The sequence below is a fragment of the Apodemus sylvaticus genome, chromosome 1, assembly GCF_947179515.1.
Source record: "Apodemus sylvaticus chromosome 1, mApoSyl1.1, whole genome shotgun sequence".
Taxonomy (NCBI): domain Eukaryota; kingdom Metazoa; phylum Chordata; class Mammalia; order Rodentia; family Muridae; genus Apodemus; species Apodemus sylvaticus.
The window spans coordinates 96055790-96080840 of record NC_067472.1 but is presented as its reverse complement, the minus strand read 5'-3'; the positions used below and the strand labels follow the sequence as shown (position 1 = coordinate 96080840).

At 41.2% G+C, this 25051-nt stretch overlaps 1 protein-coding gene and 1 pseudogene across 1 annotated transcript; both read right to left on the bottom strand.

Annotated features, from left to right (window-relative positions):
- Nucleotides 1–4518: 4518 nt before the first annotated feature.
- LOC127679397 (60S ribosomal protein L39-like) lies at nucleotides 4519–6331 on the bottom strand (annotated as a pseudogene).
- A 3216-nt stretch (nucleotides 6332–9547) lies between these two features.
- Tmem41b (transmembrane protein 41B) lies at nucleotides 9548–24812 on the bottom strand. The gene is made up of 7 exons (XM_052201345.1): nucleotides 24461–24812; nucleotides 21496–21613; nucleotides 20168–20296; nucleotides 18117–18210; nucleotides 17452–17556; nucleotides 13157–13295; nucleotides 9548–10219 (listed from the first exon to the last, which is right to left on the bottom strand). Exons 1-7 carry the CDS (start codon nucleotides 24582–24584, stop codon nucleotides 10050–10052), a joined length of 879 nt encoding a protein of 292 aa, XP_052057305.1. The 5' UTR covers nucleotides 24585–24812; the 3' UTR covers nucleotides 9548–10049.
- Between the last annotated feature and the right edge of the window lie 239 nt (nucleotides 24813–25051).

The following is a 25051-nucleotide window of genomic DNA, read 5'->3' as shown; positions in this document are numbered from 1 at the left end:
CAGGACAGTTTGTTTTGTTTCATTTAATTTTTTTTTTGACAGTCTCACTCACTATGTAGCCCAGGCTATTAGGCTAAAGTCTCTGGAGTGGTAAGGTTATAGGCATGTGTCTCCGTGCTCAGTGGTCCTTAGACATCTTTGATTTTTACCTAAGAAGTCACACCTAGCTCACATCCCCACACCCTACAATCCGACTTGCCCTCAACACCTTGCTTGTAAACAGTACTCCTGTCTCTCAACAACACAAGCTCTAAAAGAACTGAAAATCAGGCCTCATCCCCCCAAAACTCCCTGCCTGGGGCAAAGTTAAGCAGCTATGCTGTTCTGCCTTTTACAGTTCCTAAAGGAAGGTCCTGACCAGGGCTGGCTCCTCTATGTTCTTTTGTCTCGTGTGTGATCCCAGACTAAGTCTCATGCTGGAACATGCCCCCCTTCCCCTGTGAGCCCCAGAAAATGAACACATTCTGATGTTCTTGTTCGCTCAATGATTTCGCTCAAGGTTCCTTTGCGGGCCCTTTCTCTGCCTTAATTATAAGAGCTCCATATGGATCACTTTTGTTTTTACTCTGAACTAAACCTCTTAATGAAACTTCTCTTCTATGTAGACCAGGCTGGCTGTAAACTCTGAGCTCCACCTGCTTCTGCCTTCTGAGTCTGGGGATTGAAGTTGTGTGACACGACTGCCCAGCGTCCTCTCCAGATTTTAAAGAAAAAGTGTCTCTTTCCAGTTTAAGCTGTGAAGCTATTTTGAATACGCTATTCGTGTGCACGTGCGAGTGCACAGGCGCTTGAGGAAGACAGAAGTTATTGAATTGCCAGGAGCTGGAGTTCCAGGAGGTTGTGAGCCACTTGACTTGGGTGCTAAGAGTCTAACTCCTGACCTCTGAAAGAGCAGAAAGCACTCCCAACTGATGAGTCCTCTCTCTAGCTGTATTATTTTTAAATTTTTGTTTATTGTTTGTTTTTCAAGAGTGTTTCTCTGTGTCTTCCAGGGCTGTCTTGGAACTGGCCCCGTAAACCAGGTCAGTTTCAAACTCAGATATTTGCCTGCCTCTGCCTCCTGAGTGTTGGAATTAAAAGTATGCCAGCATTGCCCTGTTTATTGTTTTTTCTGATGGTCTCCCACCTCATAGCCTGGTCACCATCTAGAGGGAGGGAAGCCGTTTCCCTTAGCAAAGCTGATCCCTGGAGAGCCATGATATGTCAGCACCTTTGCTGAACCAGCAGCCACCTCTGCTTCATTCTTTATTAACCTTTTAGCTACATAACTGACTGCTGCAAGGACACTCCCAAAATCAGTCAGCCTCAGGCCACTTCTGATATTGCAAATGAGAAAGGATGAATTGAAAAACAGAAACAAATGTTGATTATGTCACCAAGTGTTACAACTTCCCCAAAAGTAGTATGTGAACATGTGAATTTGTGTATGTAAGTGTGCATCTGAGGTTGTTTTTCTTTTCTTTTTAAAAGATTTATTTATTTATTTATTTATTTATTTATTTATTTATTTATTTATTGTTCTAAGTGTACTGTAGTTGTCTTCAGACACACCAGAAAAGGCATCAGATTTCATTACAGATGGTTGTGAGCCACCATGTGGTTGCTGTGTTTGAACTCAGGACCTTTGGAAGAGCAATCAGTGCTCTTAACCATTGAGCCATCTCTCCAGCCCAGAGGTTCTGTTTTTCTGTATGAGTGAAATATTCAGGTATAGAACTGATCTTGTAAGTAGATGTGAATGTAGATGTGTTTGCATGTGTGTATGTATATGTGGGGGGGGGGGGCTGATGTAGGGTGGGGTGGCCAGACCCAGAAAGCAGAGAAATATCTTGGGCTCTCCAAGCCCAAGAGACACTAACAGTTGTTTCTCTCCCATTTCTCTCTCTCAGTCCTTCCCCTCCTCCCATGTCCCACTGGACTAAAAAGCTTTTCAGAATCACACCAGATGGCCTCTTGTGTGCTGCGCCCGGCCTTCTTCCTTAGACTGTGAACACAGTAGCACCGTTATTCTCATCAGCTTGGGAACAAGAGCGTCCTGGAAAAGGCCGGATGGTGTAGTGAGGGAGAAATGAAAGGTCTTGGACCAGATCCTAAAGGGAGATATATTTAGCTGTCTCTGAACTCTGAAGGATTTTTTTATCATTTTTGAGACAGTGTCTCAAAATGTATCTTTGGCTGGCCTGGCCTAAAACTCTAAATAAACTAGGCTGGCTTCAAACTCAGGTATCTACCTGACTCTGAGTGCTGGGGTTAAAAGGCATATGGCATCACATTACGATTCTGAGACTTCGAGACAGGGTGATGGAATTGTGTACCTTGACTGTAGTAGTGGTTACATTATGGCTTGTGCCAAACAACTCAGAACTACCCACTAAAAATAGTAAATATCACTAATCTGAAAATACACACATCTTTCAATGGACTAGTTTAGAATTTGTTGTTGTTTGGTCTTTTGAGATAAGATTCCAGGTTGCCCAGGCTGGCATCAAACTCACCTTAGGTTGTAAATTAGTATTTGTGCCTCTGGCTCCTCACACCCTGAGGGTAGCACATAGCATAGGTTGCCTACTAACTTTTGTACAGACTGTTCCATCAGCTACATCTTACTGTAGGCACCATTAATTTGCATAGTTACTGTAACCATCTTCAACAGGCGGCAGTAGAGTGACTGAAACACAGCATGTGCTCCTAGCAGGGCTGCTGGAGAGATGCCAGCATGTGGCTCATACACAGGATAGATTTGCAGAGCCAAAAAGTCAACATCTGTTCTGTGCTTCCATCATGGCTTTCTTTGCGCTTCTGCCCCATTCTCCTCTCACCTCTGACCCTCGGCATCTATCTGGTTGCTAGCACTGAGCTGGAAATGGCCAGTGGGCAGGCAGCATCTATACCTACCTTTCTTCTATGCCCAGAGCCACCACCTTCATTGCCTTTCCACTCATGCACAGGAAACTGTGCTCAGAAGGGCCACACACTTGGTTTAGTGATATATAATGAGGGACTAGTGCATACAAACTGAAGCTCTGTGAGCCATGTCTGGGGTTTTTTTTGTTTTTTCTTTTCTTTTTTTTTTTTTTCTGCCTTCATTCCTTTAAAAGTTCATAAAACTATTTGAGCAGAGAATCCCAGGATCAGTGTGGCTTGGGGGGAGATCAGAGATCCAAGCCAAGGACAGGATGAACATCTATGTCAACCTGTCCACTAGGAGAACTGAAAAACCTCACAAGAAATGCCTGCACAGCCCACTGGCAGAGCTCAAATGTACTATGTAGCCGAGGATGACTTTCATCCTCTGAATTATCCTGCCTCCACCTAGTAAATGATAGGATTACAAGCAGGACCAATTTTCATAGTGTGGAGAACGCATGGCTGTGTGCATGTCAAGGCAAGCTCTCTACCAACTGAGCCACAACCCAGCACCTCACCTACTGCACTTTAGTTCTTATCCCTTTACTTCCTTACCCAGAATTGTTAGAGACTTGGTATATTGGAAGGTACAAAGGATCAGAAGTCCAACACTATTCTCAGTAACAGTAAACTCAAGGCTAGTCTGGGTTATAGACAAGGTCTCACTTTGTAGCTGTGGGTGGAATAAACTTGATATGTAGACCAAGCTGGCCTCAATTCAGATATCCATCTGCCTCTGTCTCCTGAGTGCTGGGATTAAAGGTGTGGGATCCTATTTCGAGTTCATGAGTCCATCCAGCTTGTACCTCCCTGGGATCTAGTTCACTAATTTTTTTCCCCAGATACTTATTTTATATTTTTTAAAGATTTATTTTATGTATATGAGTTCACTGTAGCTGTCTTCAGACACACCAGAAGGCATTGGATCCTATTAGAGATGGTTGTAAGCCACCATGCGGTTGCTGGGAATTGAACTCAGGACCCCTGGAAAAGCAGTCAAATGCTCATAACCACTGAGCCATCTCTTTCCAGCCCCCCCCTTTAAAACTAATTAATGTGTTTATTTTTGGTTTGTTTATTGTTTTTGAGACAGGGTTTCTCTGTATACCCTGGCTGTCCTAGAACTCACTCACGGAGTTCTTTTCATTTTTTTAAACAAGATGCTATTTTGTAGTCCTGGTCTGAAATTCACAAATCTTCTGCACCAGTTTTCAGGAATTCTAAAACAAAAATTGTGTTTTTGTGATTCTATGTGTCCCTGAGAGCTTAAGTCATAGTGTTTGGAGGACATAGGTGCTAGAATCCAAACTCTACTATTTATGCTGAGCAACAATTTATCTTAACTGCCGAGCTCTCTCTCCAGTGAGCCATAAGGATTTAAGATTTAAAAAAAAAAAAAAGAAGAAAAGAAAAAAGAAAAAAACTGGGCAGTGGTGGTGCACACCTTTAATCCCTGAACTTGAGGAAGGCAGATTTCTGAATTCAGAGGACAGCCTAGTCTACAGAGTGAGTTCCAGGACAGTCAGGACTATACAGAGAACCCTGTCTCGAAAAACAAACAAACAACAACAAAAAGGATTTAAGATTTATTTTCTGTGTATGTTTGGCTTCATGTGCGTTACATGGGTACCTAGTACCCCACAAAGGTCAGAAAATAGTATTAGGTCCTCTGGAAGTCACAAATAGTTATGGAGCCATGTGGCCCTGGGAATCCAACCTTGGTCCCCTGCAAGAGAAACAAGTACTCTTAACCCATGAGAAATTTCTCCGACCTTGATATACTTCTAAAAACACCTAAAATTATTCCTTATGTCCTTTTTTGCTTCATAGATCTGGAATAGAGCTAGCTGTTCAAAATCAACTTCAAAACAGACTGTCCCATTATAATACTACCAGTGATGATGGACTGAGTTGTTACCCGTGGTCAATTTAAAAGCCACAACACAATCCTTGTAGGCATTGAGGCAAACCTGGAGCTTTGAGGAAACGAACTCCCCACCACCGTTTCAATTCCAGTCTCTGGCTTTCTACTCTCAATGTTTTCCACAGCACTTCTGAGTGTAGAACACTGACAACTTGGGGCTCTGCAATGCTAACAGGCTTCAGACAAACAGAAGGATTCCAGACCCAGGTTCTCACTAGGTGTCACTAGGTAACTGGCTACCCTTGCCATCTACTCCTCTGCAAACCACCGCCACCTGCTGCCTTTATGCTTCCTTCTCTTGCTGAACGGCTGGGGACTGAATTTGGAGGGGCACAATACACAGGACAAGTACACGACTACTGAACCAGTCCCAGCTACTCTTCCTTTCTTCAAACATTATCAGTTTGTGGAAATCAGACCAACCTTATGTGTCATGGGTCATGTTTCCATTCTTAAAGAGATCATGGATATCTGAGAGACAGAAAAGCCACCTCTCCAGCCCCTTTTGTTTTTTGAGACAGGGTCTATTAGCCTAGGCAGGCCTTGAATGTGTTGGTTTCTCCAGCTGCATGTAGTATTACAGGTAAATATTCCCCATACCTGGTTTCTATTTCTACTCTTTGACTGTATTTTTCCCAGAGGTTAACCTAGAAGTCTCAGACATGGTGAGCAAGCTTTACCAATGAGCTGTAGCTCTAATCAGGAGATATGAGATACTAGTTTTTTTGTTGGTTTGGGAGACAGGGTTTTATTATGTAGCTCAGGCTAGCCTTAAACTTCTATTACTTTCACCTCTACCTCTTTTTTTTTTTTTTTTTGAAAAGTTCTACTACTGGACAAACAGGCAATTAAGACACAAGGGAGTCTCCAGGTTAAAAATGTTGAACTCCATCTGGTAGGACTAATTGATGACCACACTTCAGTATAAACCCTCAGTCTTGGCATTGTGTGAATCCTTACAGACCCAGCTTCGTTCTCCTCCAGAGTCTTCTCTTAGAGTTGTACCTGATTTTCTTACCAGTTTTCATTCATCCGGATCTATCGAGGAACAGGATGATTTTGCTTTTGTTTCTTGGCCAGGAATCGCTTGATTCTGAAAATCTTGTGAGCAGACATGGTGAGAAGCCAGATCACTGGTAGTGCATCACCTCTACCTCTTGAAGGCTGGGATTCTACCTGTGCCACCACACTGAATTCCTTTTTTAAAACTTTGCTTTCAAAAACTCATTCACTGAAGGACATCTGGGTTGCTTCCATTTTGTTCTATTATGAACATAGTTGCTAAACAGGGAAACTGGATCACTCATTCAAACATCACTGGTGGGAAAGTTATTTCCAGTTTTTAAAATATGTAATTTATTTTTATTTATGTTCATTACATGTATATCTGTGTGAGGGTGTCAGAAGCCCTGGAACTGAAGTTACAGACAAGTGTCAGCTGCCATGTGGGTGCTGGGAAATAAGCCTGGGTCCTCTGGAAGAGCAGTGGTGGTCTTAACCACTGAGCTATCTCTCCAGCACCCCACATACTGATATTAATCTAATTTTGAAATACTTCTAATAGACTTACATATAGTTCTAAGAAATAAAGAAATCCTTTGCACCCAGTTTCACCCACAGGCAATATCTTGTAAATATAAGGTGCATCACCAGCACTGATACCAAGACTCAAAGCAGTCTAGTCCCCTGCTCCTCATTCTCAAAGCTTTATAAAAATGGTAATTAAAAAAATCATATATTTAATTTTTTTCAAGGTTTATTTATTTATTTATTATATGTGAGTACACTGTGGGCATCCAATCTTATTATGAATGGTTGTGAGCCACCATGTGGTTGCTAGGATTTCAACTTGGAACCTTCAGAAGAACAGTCAGTGCTCTTAACCACTGAGCCATCTCTCCAGGCCCTAGTTTTGTTTTGTAAACTAATGCTAGCCTATTAACCTAGAACTTGCTTCTGATCCTTTTGCTGAATTATATGGCCTGAGTCACAGGTGTGCACCACTGGGCCAGATTTATGAAATGCTGCAGAGAGATGGCGTTGTTGAACCTAGGGCTTCAGATGTAATAAGTATGTAGCAACTAAGCTACACCCCAGTCCTTGTGCTCTTTATTCTTAATAACACAATGTATGTGAGAATTTTTGAGGGGACTTCCAATACAGTTCAGTGGTAGAATGCTTGTCTACAGTACACGAGAAACTAGGTTCAATTCCCAAGCTAAAAAAATAAAAACCCAAGTTAGACACATGTCTTTGATCCCAGCACCTGGCAGGCAGACACTGTGAGTTACATTCCAGCCTGGTCTACAAATCAAGTCCAGGATGGCCAGGGCTACAGGGAAACCCTGTCTGGAAGAATGAAACAACCCAAAACAATATTAATAATAATAACAACAGCAACAACAATAATAAATCAAAACAATCCTTTTAATAAAGATGTTTTTTAAAAATTCACTTTGTTGAAATAAATCTGAAGCATGCATTACACTGAAGTTTTTCCAGTGTAATCTACATTTTAGCTTACATTATTTAATTTATGTATTTATTTATTTATTTATTTAGGTTTTTTGAGATGGTTTCTCTGTGTAGCTCTGGCTGATCTGGAACTTGATCTGTGGACAAGAACTCACAGAGTTGCCCTTGAACTCCTGGAAGCTGGGACTAAAGGCACACACCTCTGTCACCAGCCAACTAGTTTACATTTATTAAGATCACAGATATACTAGATTCAAAGTAACAAAGCTCCAGGAGATAAACAGTCAGAAACAGGAAGGGAACTGTCTTTGTCAGTGTGTGGACTGCCTAGTTAGACTGCTTGCCTCTCCACTACAATAGGATGTTCTGTTGGGATTACTAGGAAATGTCTTGTGGCTATGGTCAAGTCTCAGTCCTAGGATGCAATGCCCTGGGATGGATCTCTGGCACCAAAGATAGGGAGTGTGCTTAAAGTCTGGATATTTGGCATTATGTCTAATCTGTGCTCAATGAACACAGGTGACATACAGGTGACTGTAGGGTACAATCTACTGCTGAGTTTATTTTCCTGAGACAAGACCTCAGGACACTGTCTAAAAGTTCCTTATCCTTCTCTGCTTCACCCAGGCGGGTGGTGGCACAAGCCTGTAATCCCAGCACTTGGGAAGCAGAGGCAAGCAGATTTCTGAGTTCGAGGCCAGGGCTACACAGAGAGACCCTGTCTCGAAAAAAACAAAAAAAGAAAAAAAATTTTAAAAAAATCCTCTGCTTCAGCCTTCCAACCACACTGGACATTAAGTACTAACAAGTGGCTAGTGGCACACTTTGCTTGGTCCAAGTTTGTTCTCGACAGTCAAGGGTAAGATGTTAAAACAATGGTTACTCTCTACTGGGAGAAGAAAATATGTCTAACTAAAGTGGTAGCTCCTGTTGAATATAGGAAAAAATACAGCAAAGGAAAAGAGTTCATGTACTAGGATGGAGAGAATACTCTCACAGAGTAAGCACCATAACAAACCCAAATAAACAGTAGCGTTTCCCCAAGACCTCAGCTTCAAAGGCCTTATAACAATTTGTGTGAATTAATAGATACATGTATTTTTTTGAGACAGGTTCTTATATAGCCTGGGTTGTTGCATCAAACTCACTATGTAGCCAAAGTTAACCCTGAACCTCTACTTCCCAAGTCATGAGATTGAAAGTGTGTTATATGCCGAGCTTCAATGATTTTATACACACACACACACACACACACACACACAGAGTAATATAAGTAAATTTTGTCCAAACACCTGTGTTTAACTCCTTTGTAAAAATAATAAAAGCATTATCACTCAGTCTCTGGTCAATAAGGAAGAAAACTTTGCTAGACATAACAATTTCACACAAAAGGACACAAGACAGACTACAATATTAATCAGTATTATCTTCCTTGTATTTGTACTATTTCCACATGTTAATACTGTGACAGAAAAGGATTAGTTCACATTTTGCAGGAGAAAAAAGCTTTGAGATGATCAGACTTTGAAGAATAAAAACTCAAGGACTTCCCACTCCACTAAAGCAATTGTTCGACATACCAACTGGGATCTTAGTGCTTTAGATGGTTCTGTCCTGGCAAGGAACAAGTGCAGTCAACAGGAGTCTCTTCCAAGACACGGTGGAGACACTCATCTCCAAGTCAAGGTAAGAGAGTAGAGGCTTGGCAGAGGGAAGTGTACTCATCAAGTGCTACCCCAAAGGCGGTGATCAGAGGATAGGCAACAAAGCAATCGCAGATGTATCATGCATAAAATGTAATTATAATACATTCTTTAATGAGCAGACAAAACTATGAGGCAAATTTTACAATTATTGGAACAAATAAACTAGATTTAATCACTAATGTCAGTTGTTTCAGTATAAAATAATGTCTAAAAAGTATATGCTTCGAGTATTTACTTTTAGAACCCCTTTTGAGATAATAAAGACACTGTAACAAAATATCATTATCTTCATATACATTATCAACACCAGTATGATACAGCTATAATTCTCCTTTTCTATATATATGGTGGAAATACTGTAAAACCTAGAAAAAAGGATGAAAACAGACTGGCCAGAATTCAAATTATCAGACTAATCCATGATACAAATTTCTAAGGAAAACTTAAATAACCCATCCTTGCTACATTCACTGGCCTATGGAAAGTGCTGTCTGAAAAGAGAAAGAAAATGAAAAACTCATTTTTGCTTCAAGTATTTGGTTTGTGCTCTGAATTTTTATTTTTATTAATTTCATTGTTCCTTATTTTCCTTTAATACAGGGTGTCTTGTGACATTCACAAACTAGCAATACTCTGGCCTCAGTCTCCTGAGCAGCTGGGGTTATAAGGATGTTCCACTGTACCTGAGTTCACTATTTCAGTCTTCAGTCAGACATAAAAGAGAAAAACACTTCAAATGAATCATTTAGAGTAAGAATCCCAAACCAAGCCACTATGAATGATGTCTCAGAGCCAATCCTGGAACAGCAATGTGTACAGTATCTCACAGGTCAGATGCAGATGACAGCACTTCTCATAGCACACCAGTTTCTGTTCTCCCTTGCCACATAAGTGCATTATCTATCTCATGGGATATTTTAAGTCCTCCTTTCAGTTACTAAAGGTGATTTCCAAACATAAAATGAATCCACCTGCTAATCCTGAGATGGCGGTGGTGGCAGGAGTGATGGCGGTGGTAAACGGAAAGCCATGGTTTTTCACTCAAACTTCTGCTTTAGTTTTTTTTGGAAGATGGCTGGCAGGATAGAAAGAAGAGCCAAAATCATCAGAATAAATACCGAGTTCCAGGAAACAGCTTCTCCTGCAGTTGTAAGCTGATATAGAGTTGTTCCTGCCTTGATTGCTACAAAAGAGGGAGGTGCAACACCTAAAATAAAAAACAAAAAACAACAACAAAAAAAAAACAGTGAGTGAATGAAGAGCATCAGCAGCCAGTCAAAGACAGGAAAATCCACCATTTTTTCAATGTTTGCCTGTTTTGTGCACAAGTATGCAAGTGCACCATGTGCATGCAGTGCCAGAAGAGGTCATCAGATCTCTAGAACCAGAGCTACAGACAGGCGTGAGCCTTCACGTGGAAACGGAACCCAAGCATTCTTGACCACTCAGCCAACTCCCAAACCTCCAAATCATATTTAAAAAACTGAATTTCTGTGCACATAAAAAGTCTTTCAGGAACTCAGCTATTTGCATTTTGAAGAAAGGACTAAGAATTTAAAGCAGGTATTTAGCACACAGGAGGCACCTATCAATCCCAGGACACACCAGCATTCACATGGATTACATTTTGAAATGATAAAGTTATCGGACACACAGACTCAAGGTTACCATGGAAGTAGACTTAATTTTAGGTGTTACTTTTCCTCATGTCCTTTCATGGCTCATCCAGTTCTACCTATAACTGTGTGCTAGGTAAAATGAATTCATTGTTACTACATGCACCAAGATCAATCTCTCCCTGTTGTCTCAATTTAAAAAGCATAACTTTTCATATTAAATTCAATATTCAAAAGAACTAGGCAAGCCAGATAGCTCAGTGAGTCAGCACTTGTTTTGGAAGTCTAGGGACCTAAGTTTGATCCCTGGAACCCACACAGAAATAGAAAGAGAAACCAGGATGGATGTGGTGGCACACACCTAATCTCAGAACTAGGGAGGAAGAGGCAGGAGGATCTGAGTTTGAAGCCAGCCTGGTCTACATAGCAAGTTAGTCCTGGGGCTGCAAAATGGCTCTGTGGTCAAGAGCACCACCTGGTCTTCCAGAGGACTTTGGTTCAATTCCCGACACCCACATGGCAGCTCACAACTGTCTAACTCTAGTCCCAGGGGATCCAACACACATGCAAAAAAAAAAAAAAAAAAAAAAAAAAAAAAAAAAAAAACCACCAATGTACATAAAATTTAAAAAAAAAAATCATTTAAAAAATACTTTTAAGGGGCTGGAGATCCAAGACAGCCAGGGCTATACAGAAAAACCCTGACTTGAAAAACAAAAACAAAACTAAACTAAAAAAAAAGGGCTGGAGAGATGGCTCAGCGGTTAAGAGCGCCAACTGCTCTTCTGAAGGTTCAGATCCTAGCAAGCACATGGCTTACAACCATCCATAATGAGATTAATACCCTTTTCTGACAGCTACAGTGTACTTACATATAATAAATAAATCTTAAAAAAAAAAAACTTAAAAAAAAGTAAGTGAGTCTTGCAATTCCCACTAATACAGGGCAGTTAAGGCAGGAAACCATGCTATACCTAAGCAGTTTGTCTCAGAGTAAAAAGTCAAAACAAACAACAAAGCCAGGGGTCATAGTAGAATATATGCCAAGCATTCGTAAAGTCCTAGGTTCAAGCCCATGTCCTGCAGACTCCCTTCCTTGACCCAGCCCACCACAGAAAACTAGGTTAAAAGATGTAACTCAGTGATACATTGCTAACCTAGCATGCAAATGGTCCTGGGTTTCAGCTTTACCTCCAACATAGACAAAAAAGGGTGGGAAGATACTCAGAGTCTGGGTAGACATAGTGGTTTATAATACAAAGTAAATGCCAGGGGCTGCAAGATCGCTCTGTGAATAAGGATACTTGCTGTTCTTGTAGAGGACAGGACATGTATGCGGAGGTGGTTCACAAATGCCTAGAACTCTAGCCTCCGGGCCTCTACAACTACCTATATTCACATGCAAAAGACATAGTTAAAAAATGTTTAACAGACAAAAACAAGTCACAAAAAACCCTCACAAACATTAAACATTAAACTTTAGTAAATATTCAATACATAAAAAAAAAACCTGCAAGCTGAATCCAAGTAATAGAAAATGACAAGAAAAACAAGTCTTCCCAAAGAAAGGCAAAATTCACAAAACAGTTGTGGGTATCAAGCCCAGTGCTTTGCATATGTTAAGTGGGCAAGCACTCAACCCCCTTAAATGATGTTATGTCCACTTATTAATTTCAAAATACAGTATCAACTTCTTGATGTGTGTTGATCTTGCTTTCCCTAGACTATATCCATAATAAATTTGACTTAATATTTGATTAGAATGCAAACAAAAACTAAATGTTTGCTTCTGAACACACAGAGAAAGAGTGGAGTTAAAAGTTCTGCATGAAGCCAGGAGTGGTGGCGCACGCCTGTAATCCCTCTGGGAGACAAAGGCAGGCGAATATCTGAGTTCAAGGCCAGCCTGGTCTACAGAGTGAGTTCCAGGACAGCCAGGGCTATAAAGAGAAACCATGTCTCGAAAAAAACCAAATCCAAAAAACCAAAAAAAAAAAAAAAAAAAAAAAGTTCTGCATGGGGGCACAATGTGTGCAGCAGAGAAAGTATCATGTAAAAGTTACTAGTCATCACATCCTCTAAGCCCATAGGACACCTGGAGCAGGGCCTGGGATGCTCACCAGGGAGCAAGCTGGCTAGGTGCGTGGAAGAACTTTCAGCCAAGGAAGCTCATGGCCTTGAGATCCTGCCATCTCTGGTCTAACTGGCTCCCACTGATAAAGAAAGAAAGGCCTGCTGGATCAGAGTTGGGGTGGAAAATATTCTCCTTGGGCTAAGGATGTGGTTGGTGGAACAGCCTGCTTGACACACCACCGACAACCACTTGAACCCTAGTATCAACAAACAAACAAAAAAAGGTGAAGGGGTTCTGCTTAATCTAACATCATTCCAACACACTGAACAAGCTATGTATCTAGGCCAGGCTTTGTGCCCAAGAGTTATATATGGTACTGGTGATTTTGATCTAGGCCAGCTGGACACTTGGACATGCATACAATGAGTTGTCACACATGAGTCAGAGGTCTTACCTAGAAAAGTGCCAATAAAAAACACTTTCAATGGTACATTTATCACTGGAGATGTAATATTAATAAACCAATTAGGCAGAAATGGTGTGATTCTCAAAAATATAATGTAGTTAATAAGATGTTCTCTGTGACGCTCTACCTGTTGTAAGAAAAAACCCAGTATTAGTTAAGAAAAATCTTCAAAGTTGTTTAATATAAAATACCTTAAATTCTCCCCACAGACATATCACAATTTGCCCAACAGAAAAACAATGTGTTTTCTGGGGATGTAGCTCAATGGTACAGCTTTTGCTTACCAGATAAGGTGAAGGATTAGGGGCTGGAGAGATGGCCAGGTTAAATATTGATTACTTCTATATCTGCATAACTAGCAAAATCACTTATACAAAACAGCTATTCCCAAGAAAAACATATGTAAATCTAATACTACACTTATAGTAGAAAGGACATTAGATTGAAAGTCTAAGGCGGTGGTGGCGCATGCCTGTAATCCCAGCACTTGGGAGGCAGAGGCAGGTGGATTTCTGAGTTGAGGCCAGCCTGGTCTACAGAATGAGTTCCAGGACAGCCAGGACTACATAGAGAAACCCTGTCTCGAAAAAACAACAAAAAAACCCAAAAAGAAACAAAAAACCCAAAACAAAACAAACAAACAAAAAAGTCTAGCCAGAGATTACAGATGTCACATAAATGATCACAAATTCAAATAAAATATAAAACATTCTCCAAAACAAGGAGCTGAGGCAGAATGATCTCTACATTTCCTTTGGGATGTACTTATTTCTTCTGATCTTTTTATAAAAACAGAATTCTCCCCATTATGGTTTAAAAGTAAAATACCTCCCATCAACTCTAGCATATGTTGAAGCCTAGGTCTCTACTTGCTGGAGCTAGTAAAGGTGATGGAGACTGGGAGGTGGGCTCAGCTAGAAGTAGGCCACTGAAGGGTGTCATTGGAGTTATATTTTGTCCCACCCAGGATCCTGTTAGGTTCCTCTTTGTCATGAGATGACAGACACTGCCACAAACGCCCACTGCCCTAATATTTTGTCCTACTAATATCCTGAAAATGAACAGAGCTAAGAACTGCAAACTGAAGCCGGGCGTGGTGGCACACACCTGTAATCCCAGCACTTGGGAGGCAGAGGCAGGCAGATTTCTGAGTTCTAGGCCAGCCTGGTCTACAGAGTGAGTTCCAAGACAGCCAGGACTACACAGAGAAACCCTGACTCAAAAAAAAAAAAAAAAAAACCAAAAACCAAAGAACTGCAAACTGAAACCTTGTAGCACAATCATGTTTTATGTCTTTCTCCAGAATTTTATACAATAATAAAGAGTCTAATCAAAGTCAAAGCACTGTTCTGTGTACAGTGTATGAATCAGTGCTAGGCTTGTCTAACAGTTTTTCCTAATGAAGCACCTAGCAGCAGAATGCTCAAAGTTCTTCAGTCAGACATTGCTGCATACACACAAGACATGAAGTGACTAATTTTGGGATGTCTTCATATTGACATTGACTCTTCTGTCAACTGAGTTTACCAAAAAATAAAAATTAAGAAAATGGAGTTGGAGACAGGACGAGCTTAAAATCAAGGTCAACACAGGCTACGTGACACCCAGTCTCAAAAAAGTAAAATAAGGGGCTGGAGAGGTGGCTCAGCAGTTAAGAGCACTGACTGCTCTTCTAGAGTTCCTAAGTTCCATTCCCAACAACCACAAGGTGACTCACAACTATCTATAATGGGATCCTATGCCCTCTTCTGGTGTCTGAAGACAGAGACAGAGCACTCATATACATAAAATAAATAAATCTTAAAAAAAAAATTGGGATAATCATTTTTTTAAAAAAAAGTGAAATCAGAGGGGCTAGAGCATCAGTTTGGTTTTCAGGAGCACCTGATGTTCTTCCAGGGGCCCTGCTCTCACATCTTAGCATCCATAGGAGGCTCACAACTACCTGTATCTCCAGCTCCAGGGGACTGACTCTATAGACTGTTCTCCAAAGACATCAATACACACACAACACACACAAGTAAATAAAAAATAAATAAATTTTAAAAGTAAAGTAAATTGCCAGCAAGGGGACACGCTCTATTAATCCAGTACTTGGGAGGCAAAAGCAGGCAGATCTCTGTGAGTTCCTGTCACCCAGGGTTACATAAGAGACCCTGTCTCAAAACAAACAACCAAACCATCAAAGTCAGAGGGGCTGGGGATGCAGTTCAGCGGCAGAGCATTATGTTCTTTACAAGCGAGGGCCTGGATCCTTAGTACAACACCAAGAAAGACAAGAGGGGAAAAAAGGAATATAATAACAATAAGCATGAACATCACATTTGCATCCCAATGATACTATTTTTGTAAAAAGATAAATTTTATGAGTAAATTTCATACATCAAATGACCTAATATATGGAAAGCACCAACTGTACTCAGTGGGATATATGAAGAAAAAAGACAGGTCAAGAGGTAATGATTGACACCTTAAATCCCAGCATTCAGGAAGCAGAGACAAGAGGATCTTTGTGAGTTTGAGACCAGCTTGATCTACAGAGGAGTTCCAACGTTACATGGAGGAACCCTGTCTCAATCCACACCCCTACTCCCAAAAAAACTAAGAAAAAGGACATGTAACCTCTAACTTGAGAGAGAATGTATTGGGAAGTGAGTCTAGTGGAATTAAAGGGAGGAAATAGTGGGTGGACATGATCAAACTACATAGTATACACATATGAAATGCCATTAAAAAGGCCATCACAAAAACACAAACTTTGCCACTGTAAATCTGGTCAAGAACACATGGTTAGAGAGATTATAGGCACTAATGTGCTGTCATCAAAGCCTTCTAATCTGTGTTTATACCTGTAGATTAGTGCTATTCTCAAAAAGCCAAACCAAAAGGTTTTGTTTGTTTGTTTTTATAGTGGGCAGCACTACACAGTCATAACTGGCCAAAGTGCTGACAGTTAAGTCCTCAGATGTAAATGGGTCTTAGGGAAGATCACAGAACAAGGAAGTGGAAAGAATTTAAGAGCTAGAGGATGGAAGGAATTCTGTGAAATAATATCTGGACATAAAATGGCCACTTTAGTCATGAATGCCAGCAGTTATGGCTACTTGTCCAAGACTAATCAAGTAAACCTTCCAGCATGGATGGAGAGGGGCTTATGAGGCTCCACCCCTAGCTAGGAAGCTATTGGTAGTGGCTATTATTAGAGTGAGGTCATTTTTCTGAAATGGTAAGTTGCCTATGCTGCAGTGGGTGGCTATATCCATTAGCACAAACGCAACACTAATTAGACTTAGTGAGCTGGAGAGAGAGAAAGGGAGAAGGAAGAGTGACTGGAATGAAGTAAATGCTAAGGAATAGGGGAGGGCTGGAGACATGGGTTCAGTGGTTAAGAGCACTGACTGCTCTTCCAGAGGTCCTAAGTTCAATTCCCAGCAACCACATAATGTCTCACAACCATCTGTAATGGGATCTAATGCCCTCTTCTGGTGTGTCTGAAATCAGCTACAGTGTACTCATATAAATAAAATAAATCTTAAAAAAAAAATCAACAGGGGAGAGGAAAATCAGATTCTGGTTGAATTATATACACTGTCAAGAGAAGACAGTAATAAATTAATGCACGCTTAGTGCTTAGATTGTTCATCTTTTCATTCAGTTCAGTAACAGTCCCTGAAATGGTACTGATCACTTTCAGGGTGGGTCTTCCCATCTCAAATAACCCAACTGAGAAAAGCCCACAGATCAACTCAATCTAGACCATCTCTCGCTGAGTCTCTCTTCCAGGTTATTCTACTTTGTGTGAAGTCAGCAATTAAAACTAACTATCAGTCGGGCGGTGGTGGCGCACGCCTGTAATCCCAGCACTCTGGGAGGCAGAGGCAGGCGGATTTCTGAGTTTGAGGCCAGTCTGGTCTACAGAGTGAGTTCCAGGACAGCAAGGGCTATACAGAGAAACCCTGTCTCAAAAAACCAAAACAAACAAACAAAAAACACTAACCATAATATGTTTTAAAATAAACTTCTTGTTGGGTGGTAGCTCAAACCTTTAATTCCTTCACTCTAGAGGCAGAGCCAGGCTAGCCTGGTCTACAAACTGAGTTTTAGGCCAGCCAGAGCTACAAAGTGAGACCTGTAACAAAATACTAAAATAAGGTATGTGTGAATATAATCAAAATATACTATATAAAATTCTCAAATAGCAAATAAAAAAAATTCTTATAACATTTTTAAAATGAGGACAAAACCAAAGAACCACAAAAAAACAATCTAAAATTTATAGCTACCTGCTGTGACCATTTCACTGCCTTCTCTGTCAGGTATTTGTATACAACGGGTCTTCCAACTAAGTAGGAGAGCATGTAGCAGAATGAGGCACCAAGTCCAGAGCACTGGAAAACAAGAAGTCACATGCACTTTGTATTTTCCCATCTCATTCCTGTAGGTGAGTTTACTTATCTCTTTTTAGGCAGGCAAGGGAGTCCATATGGTATTTCTTATTTAGAGACTAAAACCCTTTTGATCTAGTCTTTTCTCAAACTAACTCAAACAAGATCAGTTAAAATAAATTAGCACTTATGATTATACTTTTGACCATATCCAGTAATTACTGCCAGCCTTTAGCTCACAAGGAGCCATTCCCACACCCCACTATTGTTATCCATAAAGACACTATTCCCAACCCAAGGACTCACTGTGTCCTCCCACACTCCTAAGTCCATCTGACCTACAAAATACAACAGAAAAGAAAGGCTATAAACTGTAAGTAAGTCTATAGTACCCTCATTCTATGAAATCAAACTCTTCAGAGCTCCTTACTAGACTTAAGAGAAATACATTAGCATTAGTGTCTTGAAACACAACATGAGACTGCCCGGTGGAGCTAGGCTGCCACCATCATCCCCAATGCTCTACTTATTTTCATATCTCTAAATTCATGTCACATACTTACCAAACAAACAAGGAATAAGGCAAGTGGGAAGGGATAAAGGAACCCGGAGAGTATACTGAGGAATATGGAACCTGGGATAGCAAACGTCTGTAAACTGTTAACTTCTAAGTTAAGGATTAAAACATAATGAAGTGCAAGTTTTACAAAATAGACATTCGAAGAAAATTACGATACAGAAATTGTATTAATAAACCCAGAGTAATTTAATGTAATATTATTCCTTTGTGTTGGACTGAACCTTGTCCCATGAGGTCAGGTGGCTTTTTCTACTTGTCGTATCATAGTTGCACTAAAACAAATTGTGTATTGTGGGATTCCACCTATTTTGTCTTGAGGATTAGCAATACCCAACTTACAGTACAGGATAATGTAAAATCATAATCAAATGTCTAAAAAGTAAGTAAGTTGCCAGCCAGAATGCCTCTAGCTCCAAGCTAGATACCCATTAACAAATGATACAAAATTCAGTAAGCAAATAAGTAGAACATTGGTAAGATTATGCTGCCAGGAAATTTGGAACAAACACCCCCAACAGGCACCAGGCAGAGACAAACTGGGTGGCTCAGCCAAAAAAAAAAAAAAAAAAAAAAGTATTCAGTAATGTCTCTTTGTTTTGGGGTTCCTTTGAGACAGAGTCTCATTTTGTAGTCTCCTGGCTGGAACAGAACTTTCTTTGTAGACCAGGTTAGACTCAAACTCAGATCACCTGCCTCAGCCTCCCTAGTACTAAGATTAAAAGCACACTAATAAGTGCTAATGAAGACTGGCCGATTAACTATGCTGTGTCCGCCCCCCACATCATTCTCTCATTGTGCCAGCTTAGTAATGCTTCCTTTTTTTTTTTTTTTTTTTTTTTGGTTTTCCAAACAGGGTTTCTGTGTAACCCTGGCTGTCCTGGAACTCACTCTGTAGACCAAGCTGGCCTCAAACTCAGAAATCCACCTGCCTCTGCCTCCCAGAGTGCTGGGATTACAGGTGTGCGCCACCATCGCCTTGCAGTAATGCTTTCTTTATACTCAAAACACAAGACATGAACTTAGCATAAACTTACTAAACTGGTTTTAAAAAACTGGACAAAGGAATGAACACTAGAATTAAGATACAAAACTTTGGTTGGGCAGTGGTGGCACATGCCTGTAATTCCAGCACTTGTGAGATTGAGGCAGGTAGATTTCTGAGTTCGAAGCTAGCCTGATCTAGAGAGTGAGCTGCAGGACAGACAGGGCTACACAGAGAAACTCTGTTTTGAAAACAAACAAGATACAAAACTTTAAAAATTATTGCCAAAAAAAGACTAAAATAAAGGCCGGGTGTGGTGGCACACGCCTTTAATCCTAGCACTCGGGAGGCAGAGGTAGGTGGATTTCTGAGTTTGTGGCCAGCCTGGTCTACAGAGTGAGTTCCAGGACAGCCAGGGCTATACAGAGAAACCCTGTCTCGAAAAACCAAAATAAATAAATAAAGAAAGAAAGAATAAAATAAAGGGGCTGGAGAGATAGCTCAGTGGCTGAGAGTACTGGCTGGTCTTCCAGAGGACCTGGGTTCAGTTCCTAGCACCTATAACACACATTACTGGCCACATAGCAAGCTTAAGAGCAGCCTGGGTTTTATGTGACTGTATGTGTGAGCTCACAGAGAACCACTCAACTCTGCCTCTAGAGTGCTGGCTGGCACTAAATGAGTTAACTAGAGTTCCAGACTGGCAAAAGCTACAGTGAGACCTTGTCTCGAAAACAAAACAAACCCCATTTTATTTATTGTAAATATTAAATTAAATTAATTTACTTGGGTGTGTATGTGAAGGAGCATGAGTGACATGTGGAGGTCAGAGGACAATGGTTAAGAGCAGGGTCTTTCCCTCTACCATGGGATCCTAGGCATCAAATCCAGGACATCAGACTTGGCTTGCCAGCAGGCCTTACCTAAAGCCATCTCACTGCCCCTTGTACCAACATTTTGAAAGGAAAACAGTCATCACTTCTAACCAAACAGTAGACCTTTGGAAACTTTTCTTGAACAAACTAGAAAACATTTTTCAGATAAAAGGATACAAAATATATGTAGCAAAATAAGCAACCAATACTTGTACATAAAAGGTATCTTTATATTTGGAGAGAACTTTTCCTAGAGCCTTGGCGTCATCCATATCTCTCGGAACCTTCATATTCACTCTCTCTTCCCTAAAGAAAAATAATCATGTAAAAAAAACTTAAAAACAAGAGTTCCATGATAAAAATCAAAGTCAAAATGATGCAATGTAATTGGTCTGTAATAAGGACAAATTCACATTTTTTTAGTCTCAACAGTTAATCAAACACAAATTAAAATTCAAAATAATACAAATCAAAAATTAAATAATCTCTCTTAATATTGGCTTAAATTTTAAATTAAGCATTAAGAAATTAATCATGAATATTAACATATTAAAAACATATTTAACAGGGCTAGTGAGATGGCTCAGCAATTAAGAGCACTGACTGCTCTTCTGAAGGTCCCAAGTACATCCTGAGTACACCGGGCAGTGGTGGCACACGCCTTTGATTCCAGCACCTGGGAGGCAGAGGCAGGCGGATTTCTGAGTTTGAGGACAGGGTAAATTCCAGGACAGCCAGGAATACACAGAGAAACCCTGTCTCGAAAAACCAATTTAAAAAAAAAAAAATGCCAGGGGGGAAAGGGGGGGGTACACGCCTGTAATCCCAGCACTCTGGGAGGTAGAGGCAGGCGGATTTCTGAGTTCGAGGTCAGCCTGGTCTACAGAGTGAGTTTCAGGACAGCCAGGACTATACAGAGAAACCCTGTCTGGGAAAAATCCAAATCAAAAAAAAAAAAAAAAAAAAAAAAAAGAAAAAAGACATTGTCACTGATTTATCACCATGTAGGTGCTGGGATTTGAACTCAGGACCTTTAAAAGAGCAATCAGTGCTCTTAACCCCTGAGCCATCTCTCCAGTCCCTCCAATCCTATTCTACAAAACATGAAGGAAGGAGGACTGAGAGGAGACTGAGGTGTATGTGCTATAGTCAGCTCACTTAACATGCAGGAACTCTGGACCTGTAATCTCAGACTAGAACTCTGGGCCTGTAATCTCAGACTAGGAAGGTAGACAGAAGAACTACAAATCCAAGGTCATTCTTGGTAAAACTTGGAATATAAACCAAAAAGGAGATAAGACAATCTGCTTAAGTATCAATGGATAGGAAAGCAAGAAGGAAGTCAGCCAGGAAATCTGAACTAACAGTGCTTATGTACTTGTTATATGGACAAGCGCTAGTACACAAGCACCCTAACAGTTCAGTTGCTACATGAAATTTAGCTTTAAACTCATATCATCTCTAAAATGTCTAGACATTTTCAGTTTCTTTTGTGGTATACTTACTCACTAAGCTGAGGAAAATTTTTATATACCAAAAACATAACAAAAGCTGCACATGAAAAAATGGACAGCAGTATAAGGAGTGATGTTCTTGCTGATCCAGCTTCTGCACAAGGCTTTTCTGAAAGAAAAAATGTATAGTGAACAGTGCTCATGATTATGATTGAGTCTATTAAATCCAAATGCTAGCATGCAATCCACTACTTAGTTATGTCTTTTTATAATTTCCATGTGAATTTGTACTCTGCATACTATTGTTTCACAACTATATTAGACACATGTGCATTTAGCTCTTGTAGCTGTCATGCCTGCTCTTGAAATGTACTAGCTTCTAAATCTTTCTGAATATTATCACCATACTCATTAATATTAAGGAATAAATATTATTACACTTATCTCGCCTTTCTAAGTGTCTCCCAGGTCAAAGGGACTGCTTGAGAAAGAATCAAGCTAGCCGGGTGTGGTGGTGTACACCTGTAATCCCAGCACTTGGGAGGCAGAGGCAGGCAGATTTCTGAGTTGGAAGCCAGCCTGGTCTACAGAGTGAGTTCCAGGACAGCCAGGGCTACACAGAGAAACCCTGTCTGGGGGGGGGGACCCCAAAAAACAAAACAACAACAACAACAAAAAAAAAGACTTTAATTCTACATTGCTCCCCATTAACTAAGACTCTTGACTCCTACACCTGCACAGTTCTATCCTTTGGCTTATGTGTGTGTAGTTTTCAAGACATTTGATAAAAGAAACCACCATAAAGGCACTCTGGAAGTCTTGGAGCATTGTTGTTGTTGTTGTTAGTCTAAGGGAACAACAACAAAAACCAAACCCACACAACCTAAAAAACAAAAAAAAACAAACAAACCCACATAACCTAAAACTATCTCAAGCAATATAACACTTAATTAGCTACACAGTTTATACCCAAATACAAATACCACATAAGAGGCAAACTAGAGTACAACAGCCATTAATATTAGCTGAAAACACATTTCCACTGTGTATTTTTTTAAAAAGATTTTATTATTTGTGTGGAGCTGCAGGTGAGTGCTGGTCACCCAGAAGATGGTCCTAGGTTCCTTAAAACTGGAGTTACAGATTGTGATGAGCTGACATGTGCATGTTGGGAACTGAACCAGGTCTTCTCCAAGAGCAGCCAGTGTGCTTAACCAGTGAGGCTTTGCAGCTAAGCATCTCCCACTAACCATCTGTCCAGCCTCCCCTCCACGCATTCTTAAAGGACTGCCCTTTTGGCCATTAGCACCAATAGAAGGCAGCAGTATAAGTGAGCTGCAAACAACTTAATAATGGCTTTTTGTTCTAAGACTTCAGATGTTTAAGCTTCAAAAGCAAATAACAGGATGAGATTACAGCTGGGCAGTGGCGGTAGTGGCACACACCTTTAATCCCAGCACTTGGAAGGCAGAGGCAGGTAGATTTCTGAGTTGGAGGCCAGCCTGGTCTACAAAGTGAGTTCCAGGACAACCAGGGATACATAGAGAAACCCTGTCTCCAAAAAACCAAAAAAAAAAAACAAAAAACAAAAAACAAAAAAACCCAAAGGATACAATCACTACAGTTGCTGAAAAGCAATGAATAATGTTATGCCATTACAAAGTCAAAGTATTTACATACATTTCCCCTTAAAACTATATCTAAAGAACCAAGAAACTTCAGGTTAGTATACTAGGCTAAAAAACTTTATGAATGAATCTCCTTATTCCTTAGCTATTATGTTGGGTGTTTTTGTTGTTTTGGGTTTTGGTTTGTTTGTTTTTGAGACAGAGTTTCTTCTTGTAAAGTACCTGGCTGTCCTCAAACTCTTTTGTAGACCAGGCTGACCTAGAAGTCAGAGAGCCACCTGCCTCTGCCTCCAGAACAATGGGATTAAAGGCCTGTGCCACCATTTCATAGAAGCCACACTTAGGTGAACTGTTTTGCTTACAGCCTGAATCAGGCAGATAACAACTATTCTCATTTTAAAATTCAGATACTTTTTCAAAGTTACAAATCCATCTCTGCTGGTGGCCCACTCCTTTAATCCCAGTACTCAGAAAATTAAGGCTGGTGGATCTGAGTTCCAAATCAGCTTGACCTACAGAACCAGACAAGGTCTTTAGAACAAAAACAACAACAAAAAACAGCAGCTGAGCTGTGGTGGCACAGCCTTTGATCCCAGCACTTTGGAGGCAGAGGCAGGCAGATTTCTGAGTTCGAGGCCAGCCTGGTCTACAGAGTGAGTTCCCAGGACAGCCAAGGCTATACAGAGAAACCCTGGGGGTGGGGAACAGAGACCGTAGCGCACACCTTGGCACCTTGGCTCCCAGTACTTGGGAGGCTAAAGGTGACAATCTTTGCCTTAGAGGCCAGCCTAATCTACAGAGCAAGTTCCTCCAGTACAGCCAGGGCTACACGGAGAAACTTGGCTTGAAAACAAATCAACCAAACAAATTCAAGTTACAAACCAGTTTAAATGGAAACATAAGATCTGGGGGAAAAAATAGTTTTTTCGAGACAGGGTTTCTCTGTGTAGCCATGGCTGCACAGGAATTCGTAAGTAGACCAAGTTAGCCCCGAACTTGCCTCTGCCTCCGAAGAACGGGATTAAAGAGATGCGCAACTACCACCCGGCTGGAATCTGACGCTTTCAAGTGGCACCTGGAAGGGCAAGTCCTTGCTCTTAATCACAACCTTAGTGTGACTCTAAACAAGTCATGGAGCTGCATAGCCCTCAGTATGTTCATCTGTAAAACAATGCAATGAAAGCTCAAATCTGGCCTGGATAATAACGAACCTGTCTGTCTATTTGGTGACACAACTAGTCGAGGCCACCGTATCCTTTAACTAAAGTCTATTGAGAAAACTGGAGTCGTGCTAAGTACACGACTCTCTTGCTGAGATCCCTAGGAGCAGAGAGGTCCCTCTTTCCCTGCGACCTGCACCATGGGATCCTAGTCGCAGGTCCACTCACCTTTCAGAAGATCTTTGCTGCCAGGCGCGGCGGCGGAACGCTGCGTCTTAACTGCCAGGTCCCCGGCTGGGGTCGAATGCAACATCTCGGTCTGCGATCGATCGGAGACTCTGCCTTTCGCCATGGCTGCTGCGGGGGCCGCGAAGAGCTCCCAGCGGTGCCGCGCCCCCTTGAACGACTAAAGGTCCTCCCGCGGCTTTCTTTCAACACCGAAGCGCGCGGCACACCCACTTCCGGCAAGACCCCCTCACCTGAGACGACCTCGACAACTTGACTCTTAGCCGAGCCTTCCAGAGATGTCAGGTGAGGGCCCGCCCAGAACCGCCCACAAACCTCGCGCGCTCCCGCACGCCCAGTAACCGCGAGACAAGTCAGGCCGACCCCGCCCCCTCCAAAGCACCGCCCACCTCACTGGTGCAGGGCGCATGAGCAGTCGCATTGGCAAGTCATGGGTCTGCGGCCTAAGGACCGACTTCTCTGCGCAGCTTTCGTCACGCGGAAGTGAGGCCTTGAGTACTTCAGACTCTTTGTTCCGCCGACCGGAAGTGTCAGCGCGCGATTGGTTGGTGTCTCCAACACTCCATACGTTCC

What these genes read in the sequence shown, in the direction of transcription:
- Tmem41b (XM_052201345.1), bottom strand. Translation starts at nt 24,584, where the DNA reads ATGGCGAAAGGCAGAGTCTCCGATCGATCGCAGACCGAGATGTTGCAT. An exon ending in AATTTTCCTCAGCTTAGTGA is followed by an intron (nt 20,297 to 21,495) that starts GTAAGTATACCA and finishes ATTTTTCTTTAG; the next exon opens with GGAAGAGAGAGTGAATATGA. An exon ending in TATTTTGCTACATATATTTT is followed by an intron (nt 18,211 to 20,167) that starts GTATCCTTTTAT and finishes AGAAGTTAACAG; the next exon opens with TTTACAGACGTTTGCTATCC.